Source organism: Marmota marmota, unplaced genomic scaffold (assembly GCF_001458135.2).
Source record: "Marmota marmota marmota unplaced genomic scaffold, marMar, whole genome shotgun sequence".
NCBI lineage: Eukaryota > Metazoa > Chordata > Mammalia > Rodentia > Sciuridae > Marmota > Marmota marmota.
The window spans coordinates 2291169-2299953 of NW_026000205.1; the positions used below are offsets into that span (position 1 = coordinate 2291169).

General features: G+C 49.6%; 1 protein-coding gene across 1 annotated transcript; it reads right to left on the reverse strand.

The window, feature by feature from the left end:
• Nucleotides 1-5421: 5421 nt before the first annotated feature.
• Nucleotides 5422-8380, reverse strand: Znf114 (zinc finger protein 114). The gene is given in 4 exon segments (XM_048791228.1): nt 5422-5474; nt 6654-7835; nt 8183-8305; nt 8308-8380. Coding segments are annotated over 4 exon segments (1431 nt in total).
• Nucleotides 8381-8785: the final 405 nt, after the last annotated feature.

The window sequence follows — 8785 nt, forward strand, 5'->3', positions numbered from 1 at the left end:
ATCCCGAGCACTTAGCACAGAGACAATCCAATCAACTCTCTCCTCATCTGATCCCAGGATCTGGTAAAGGCTCCCAGCAATCTCCCAGCTTTCTCCCGATCAGCGTTCAACAGTGATTCTTTGTGGAGAGTTTGCTAGTTCTGGGTGCCAATACTCTCTCCCACTATGGCTGTTTCAGAGTTGGAAGAGGTGGGTGAGGTCAGGCCTGTCCACTGGTGCCCCAGGCTCCCTGTACCTCCCACAGAGCACACCCCCAGCACAACTGCCTTCAATTCTAAAAACACTGAGAGCTGTCCAGAATGGAAGCTGCCTTACATGTTTAGGGCACAAAGACTCCATTTCCAGTGTACAAAGCTAAAGCCGCAACACTTCTAAACCTTTACCAAGAAACAGAACAAGGAGCTGCAGCCTGCTTGGTGCCGGGATGAGATCTTGACTTAAGAGGAAGGTGCTCTGAGCGGCAGATGGACAGGCTCCAGGTAATCCAGGGTGTGCCCTTGTTGACGCCACGGCCCCCACGGGGATGGGAGGCATCTTGCCTTGGGGCTTCAATCTTCTCTCTCACTGGGCTGTGGGGAACAGAGCATGGCTAGCTCTTTCCCCATTAATTGGACAAACATGTATTGAGTTCCTCCTGTGTGCTGTGGGTCATGCTAGGTTCTGGGGCATAGAAGAAGGAACGAGAAATTAAAAGAAGGTGTTTTGGAAGGAGGTAGAACAGGCAGCTCCCCTGGGATGTGGCTGCTGGAGGGAAGCTGCTTCCCCTCTTGCTCCTCTGGGGCCCAGCAAATCTCATTGTGGTGTGTAGCAGAGCCGTGACCACTAACCCTATCTATCACCCAGAGGGACTTCCTCCTCCTCCCCAAACAGGAAGGTGTGCACAGCAGGCCCAGGACCTCAGATCCTATCCCTGCCTCCAAAGTGGCCTCGTCAACTAGGACAGCTGCACCTAGCGACGGTAACCCCAGCAGCTAACCGCCTGAGGTCCTAGACCCTCCTCTGCCTTCCCCTGGTCTGTTTGTAGTTGGCCAATCCTGAGGCTGCAAGCCCAGGTTCATCAGAGACCATGTCAGAGGAGCCAGGGTCAAAGCGAGATTCCTCTTGGTTCCCAGGCTCTGCAGCACCTCCTTCCCCTTTGCCCGGTGTGCAGAGCGGGATGGAGGATGAAAAAGGGTGGTGATGCCGAGGTGGTGGTGAGGGTGTTGCCGATGGTGACACTGGTGACCACATTGAAGACGGCGACACTGCTGGTGACAGGTGGGAATGGAGGTGGGAATGTGATGGTGTTGTCACCTCTACACAGGCTCTTCATTTCTTGCTCGGATCATTTTGTTACATACAAGACGGGCAGCTTTATTGGTGAAAATGGAAGTAGGACTGAACTAAATTTTACCCAGTTGCAGTGAAATTAGGAACATTTTGTGTTTTGTGATTTTTCTCCTCCAGGAGTGAAGCAGAAACTTGTATTGTGGCATCTGAGCTGTGTGGCCTTGGGCAAGTGTCTTAATTTCTCTGAGCCCCATTCCCCATTCTGAAATCAGAGCTGGCTGCGAGGAGGTGGGGGACAATTACTGGGGCGGTGGTCTGGGTGCCATCAGGGTCTTTGTCAGCTGAAAATAGTGGAGACAATGCAGAACAGTGGGGACACAGCGTGGGTCATTAGTGGAGACTCAGAAGACAGGAAGTCACTTAAGGAGAGCTCAAGGTTGGGTCCTGCTGCTGCCCAATGGAGTCAATGACTGGAGAGGCAGAGTGATGGGGAAGGGCAGAGCTTTATAAGCAATAGGCTGGCAGGTGACAGATGGCATGTTATGGCCTTCAGTGACCATCTCTTGAAATAGGAGTGTCTTTCATATGATTCTCCAAGGGAAGGCGTGTATGGCATATGGGTCTCAGACAGGTGGGCACCTGGGTTGTCAATGTTATGAAAAATAGCGTCGTCTGGAGTGTGTTCCCAGTACCTCTGATCTGCGGTCCAGCGGGTCGAAAGGAGAGAAATGATTGAAGTTTCTGTCTCGTGCGGCGCTGCCTTAGCATAGCTGTGCCGCCAGGTGGCGCCCGTGCCCCGTCTGAGTGGGTTTTGCTCTTTCCCACTCGGTCCGAGCAGGTGATCCTCCCGGTCCTGCCTCCGTCTGGAGATCTTGTTTTGCGGGATAAAAGCCCTGGTCTTGAATATAGTTCCCGGAGCGCAGTCCTGCAAAAACGGGATATGGCTCTCTGAACACATCCATTCATCCTTCCTTCTTTTCACGATGTCTATTAAATTGGTGAAAATGGAACTAAATTTTTTTGAACTAAATTTTACCCAGTTGCAGTGAAATAGGAACATTTTGTGATTTTTCTTTTCCAGGAGTGAGGCAGAAACTGGCATTGACGAATCTGAGCTGTGTGGCCTTGGGCAACTGTCTTAATTTCTCTGAGCCCCATACCCCATTCTGAAATGTTCCAGACGAGGTCAGTCTCCTAGTGGGGAGGACAAACACCTCCCAAATGCACGAGCCAGTCTGTACAGGGAGGCTCCTGCAGGGGAACTAAGAGCCAAGTTTCTGGTGCCCACAGCCGAGCCACCCGCCAGCTGACCTTGGACAGCTTGCTTAGCCTGCCCCAGTTTCCCCTGCTGTAAAATGGAGCAATAATACACACACCTGACAGGGTTATTGTGAGGGCTTCCTTAGTAAATATTTGCAAAGTACCTGGTAGATTTGCTAAATCTATTTCATTTAACAGCCCTGTGGGAATTGAGGGCCTATGTGGGTGGGTGGGGGAACCCTAAGATCGCATCACCTCCTCTCTCTGACTTCTGGCCTGTGTCTATCCCTGTGCCCAGCCTTACTTTAGGGGTAAGAGTAGATCCAGACCCATTTACATGGTCTGGGGCTGCATCTGGGCTAACAGCTTGCAGATCATCCTTTTCCTTCCAAGATGGGAGGGGGTCCCAATGCACCCCAACTCTAGGAGAAAGCAGCAGGCCCCTAGGAAAAGCAGGCCACAGGGGCCAGGCTGCAGAGTCCCCTTCTTCTGGGAGAGTCCTTAGCAGACAGGTCTTCCCCAAACACCAAAGACTGAACTTGGCAGAACTTTAGGGTTCTCTTTCCTTTCCCCCTATCCTCACCTTCCGCTTTTCTTTCTCTTTTCCTGCAGAGGTTCATTAAAGTTTTTACAGACTGAAATCCACCCAGGGTCCGTGTACAATTCAGAGTTTTGATACATTTGCAGAGTTGTACAGTCATCACCCCAACCCAGTTTAAAAGCTCCTCCACTACTAAGTTCCTCATCACCAGCTTGCAGTCAATTCCCTGTCCCAACCTCCCACCCCAGGCCACCACAAATCCACTTTCAGTCTCTCCAGATTTGCTTCCTCTGGAAATACCATATAAATGAAACCAGACAGTCCTGCTGTGTCTAAAATAATTTTGCTTCTAACATATGTGAATCGCAGAACCCAGAGAGTCACTCTGTTCAAGAATGACTTTTGCAAAGTTTGTTGTGAGGCCTGTGCAAGAATTGATTTCAGCAGCCGTGTCGATAAGGTCTGCAGTGAGATAAAGAATAAATCTCTCTGAAACCAGGCTAAGAAATATCCGATAGGGCAGTGAAAATGAAAGGATAGATTCTTCCTGCTACCTATCTGGCTGAATCTTTCTCTGAAAGAAGAGATACTAAGAGATATTCAATGGATACCACCGTATGTATTATTAAAAGAATCAGAAGTAGGAAAGAGAACACTGGGGATTTATGCATAGGCATAAAAATAAAATTGAACAGGAAATGATCCAAAATGTGCCATAGGGTTTCCGCTCTGCACTGGGGGAGGCTGCCGGTAAGGTGCAGCCATGAATTGTTTAATGATGAACTGCTTCTGGGCCTGGATACTGGTATGTGGGTGGTCATTTTACTGACTTTGAACTGCATGTGTACATTTTCCTTCCCTCCTTCCTCCCTAGCTTCTTTTCTTCCTCTTTTTTATATTGGGATTCAACCTAGGGCTGCTCTACCACTGAGCTACATCCCCGGGCCTTTTTATTCATTATTTTAAGACAGGGTCTTGCTAGGTTTCTGAGGCTGGCCTCCACCTTGCGGTCATCCTGTCTCAGCCTCCCCAGTTGCTTGGATTACAGATGTTCACCACCACGCCGGGCAGTGGGTAGACATTTTCAAATGCATGTGGGTATCCATATTTCCCGATTAAAAAAAATTGAAAAAAAATTGAATTTTGAGAGAGCTGAGTCTTTCCTTATCTCTGTTCTCTCCACTGGAAAGCAGGGACAGTGATGTTTTATTCTTTCTTTTAGTTGGAGGTCAGGAAACTGGTCCATGGGTCCAATCAAGCTGAGCTGAGAAGGAGTTCATCATGTGATATGTGAAAATGACATGAAGTGCAGATTTTAATGTTCTTAAGTAGTCTTATGGGATCTAGTCTGCCCAGCTGTTTATACACTGCTACTGGATTAAAATCATACTTGGGATTTAGTGGATGGAGGTGTGGAGCTGACATAGCATGTGACGAGCATTTGCTTCCCCTCCTGGTGAGCTGAGGCACTGTCGGTCACACGTGATCTGATTGCTTTTAAGTAACCTAAGATGGTAGCCCCGATCTTGAGGGTAGAGAAAATACAAATGTGTCTTCATGCGTAGGCACGCCTTCCTGCAGCCCCAGGGGTCGAGCTATGCTCACTGGTTCCTTTGTGATATTACCCCCTTGCCCTGTTTGGGGTAGAATGTTCCATGGAAACGCCTTTTGTGTGTCCCCTTCTCTTGCTGTGCCCTTGGGTGTGGCCTTCTTAGATGTCAGTCAACCTGCTGACAATGGACATCAGGAAGCTAGACTCAGCCCCTGAAACATGACCCCTTGACTCATTTGAATGGCTTCTCCTCAATAAAAAGGGTCAGCGCGCACCCGCTCTCTCTTCCTGTGGACCCTTAAGGTCAGAGGAGCCGTCACAGGACCCCAAAGAAAAAGGTATCTCTGTCTCTTGTGTGGTTATTTCATGCAGCCCAGTTCCCATGGAGTGACCCTGAGTGTTTTAGTCATGAGGAATGCGACTTGGAGGTGTGACATAGAGGACGTTGAAAGGTTGGTGTCACAGACCTCCCTTGGTGTCCATGGGGGTCACTTCCAGGACCTCTCTGGGATACCAAAATCCATACTAGAGACCCTTCTCTACAATGGCATGGTATTTACACTCAGCCTGCGCATGTCTGCCTGTTCATTTTAGGTCTGCTCTAGAGTATGTGTGGCATCTTACAGTGCAGGTGCTTGTGCCTATCCAGTACAGACACAATTGTTTTAAAGACTATTTTTGATCCACAGTTGGTTCAATCTGCAGATGCAGAGCCCATGGATACAGGAGGGCGACTGTTTTCATCTTTCCTGGAGGAGCCCCAGCGCCATGCCACCAGACAGGGCCACAGGGGAAGCACTCAAGAGGCGGAAGCAGGGATGAGGGGAAGCCCCGGCTTGCACTGGGGTTTCCCTGGGAATGGCCAGGAAGGCAGGCAGACAGCTCGGGACTGACAGGTATAATTCTGGTGAGCTTGTGGTCGGGGTTGTCCCTTGTAGCTGGCCCCAGGGTGATTTAGGCTGGGGGGAGGGGTTTAGGTGTGTGTGGGGGTACTGGTGTGTGTGAGAATTAGATGAGCAGGGGGTTGGCTCAGGTACAGACTGGGTGTTCCTATGTAAGCAGAGAAAACATCTTATTATGCAAATAGAAAGAAGCAGCAGAGCTGGTGCATGGCACACGTCCGTGATCCCAGTGGCTCAGGAGGCCGAAGCAGGAGGATCGTGAGTTCAAGGCCAGCCTCTGCAACTTAAGAGAAAACCTGTCTCAAAATAAAAATAAAAAATTGCTAGGGGATGTAGCTCAGCGGTACACCATCTCTGGATTCAATCTCCAGTACCACCAAAAACAAAACAAAGCAACCAAAACAAAAACAAAAAACCCCAAATCAAAAAACCCTCCATTCTTGGGGGTGGGGTATTTGATAAGTGCACTTTTATTTATAGAACATGGGTTTCTTTATGGTGTATTCCTATGTGCAAATAACATACTTTGATCACAGAGCTGGGACAGGGCACACTGCTGTAATCCCCAAGATGGCAGCGGTGGAGACAGGAGAACTGCAAGTTTAAGGCCAGTCTCAGCAATTTAGCGAGACCCTGTCTCCAAATAAAATAAAATTTAAAAAGGTCTGGGTATGTAACTCCGAGGCAGAGCAGGCTTGGATTTAGTCTCCAGTACCACAGCGCATGCACACACACACGTGCACACACGCGTGCACACACACACATGCAATTGAAGGAGGAACACAGTAGAGGCAAATGGAGTCTGCTGTGGCCAGAACGTGTACCCCAAAGCTCCAGTACTGGAGACTGAATCCCCAATGCCGTGGTATGGAGGGTCGAGACTTTTAAGAGGTGATCAGGCCTGAGGCTTCCACCTTGGTGACTGGATTGATGCGGTCATCTTGGGGTGGAGTCATCTATGAGTGCATTTTTATTAACAGAATATGGTTTTAAGGTATATTCATACATGCAAATAACACACTTGGATCATATCCCCCAGCCTGTGGCGCTATTGGGAGGAGGTGGAGCCTTTGGGAGGGGCTTTTCACTGGAGAGTTCTGGAAAGATGTGCCCCTGCAGGTTAACTCACTGAGCTTCCTGCCAGTCTGTCCTCCTGGCATGTCCAGGACAGCAAGACCCTTCATGAAGCTGACCCCACCCTCCTTCCATCTGCAGGGAGCCTCTCATCTGTGAGTCTTGAGATGCCTCTGGAGCCCTGAAGACTTAGTAAAGGTTTTCCCACACTCCTCACACGCATAGGGCCTCTCCGCTGTGTGAGTCCTGATGTGCGCGGTGAGTTTTGAGGACTTGGGGAAGGCTTTCCCACACTCCTGGCAGGCGTAGTTCTTGCTCACAATGTGCTTTGTCAGGTGCTTATTGAGGTGCAGGGAGTACCTGAAGGCTTTCCCACACTGCTGGCATTCGTAGGGCTGCTCGCTTGTGTGAATGTCCATGTGTCTCCTGAGAAAGGACTGGTAGACAAAAGCTGGGCCACACTCGCGACACCTGTAGCTTTTCACTCCAGTGTTAGTTCTCTTGCGTGGACCAGAATGGTGAGCGTGGGCAGAGGTTTTCCCACTTGGTTTCTTAGCTTCTGTCTTCACACAGGAGGATCCTCCCTGCAAGGTCCAGGCTGGGTTGTGACTGAAGTTGCTTCCACACTGGTTGGAAATGAGCATTCTCCCTGCACTGGGAGTCCTGGGTGCCTTGGGGACTCTGTCTCCACTGAAGGCTTTTCCAGACGCATCCCACAGCTGAATATCCACTCCCGTGTCAATTTTATCGTGTCCACGACGCACGTGGTTCTGATTGTCCATCCACGGGTGTGATCTCGGCTCTGTGCATGTTCTCATTTGCGGGACCAGCCGCCCGTTCTGCCACCAGACGCCATCACAGCCATCATTTTTAGGTAATTCTTGATGACTGTTTAAGATGGGACAATATGTCACGATATTCCAGAAACACGGCGGGATGTATTTTCTTGTGGACTCTCTCTGCGAAGGCACAAGCCTCAAGCTGTCCCTCACTTGGTGACACCCACAGGATACAGCTGGAGATACGCTTTTGCCCTGGGCAGCTGCAGCTTGGGTCGCATTTTGCTCCCCTGGCTTCTGTGGCTCCTCTGTGCTGTGGTACTTCTGGTCTTCTAACGGGGAAGGCCACCACGTGTTGCCAGTGAGACAGCCGGTGGCTTCACGAAATGTTCTTGTAGCAAGAACATCTGGCTGAGAGGTTCGGTCTTTGGTTTTACATTGAGTCACCCAATCTGAAATAAAGTGGCACAAGGGTTACATTCTTCCTCCCAAGCAAAGGTGGGTGAGAGGAAAAATGGCGGCACCCATGTGGATTTCTTTACACATGACCATCCAACATATGTGACAAAAAGATGGGAAAGGGAAGAACCCAAGACTAAGTGAGCTTAGTGCCTTAGAGTGACCCTGTTTGTGGGCTCCATTTACACCCACTTGTGGACCCCACAAAGGCTTGTTCATCATGAAAGGCATGAAAATGTCATGTCATTGACAGGCTTCCAGGTTCTTGGGGAAAACCAATGTCCACTACTTGGGGGGCAGAGGCTGTGTCTGTCATTTAACAACCCCTTTCCCATCTCTCACATACCTCTCAGGACATAGGAGGTACCAAACCAGCACTGGTCCCATTGTTGACTAAATACAGGAGGAGCATCCTCGGCTGTGGATGCCGTGTTTTCCCGCATCATGTCCTCGAGGAGATTCCTCTGAAAAGGGTCCACGTGTCCTTGGTGAAGTTCACAACCACATCCACGAAGGTCACCATGTCCTAAAACAACATTCCCATTTTGGATCTGTGGGATCCTATTATAGTTGACTTGTGCCTCTCCACCCAAATACATGTTGATGTCCTGACCCTTGGGACCTTTAAAGGTGATCTGATTTGGAATTCAGGTCTTTGTAGATGTCAGGAGTTAGGATGAGGTCATAATGGAATAGGTTGGCCCTGTCCAATGGCTGGTGTCCTCATAAGAGGAGGAAATCTGGACACAGATGCACAGAAGGGAGGATACCATGTGACAATGACAACAGAAATTGGAGGGAGGGGTCTACAAGTCAAGAGTGCCAAGGACTGCAGGCAGCCACCAGAAGCTAGGTGAGCGACTGACCACCAGAGCCTCAGAAGGAACCACCTGCCGCCATTTCGATTTTGGATTTCAACTCCAGAACTGTAAGAGAATACATTTCTGCC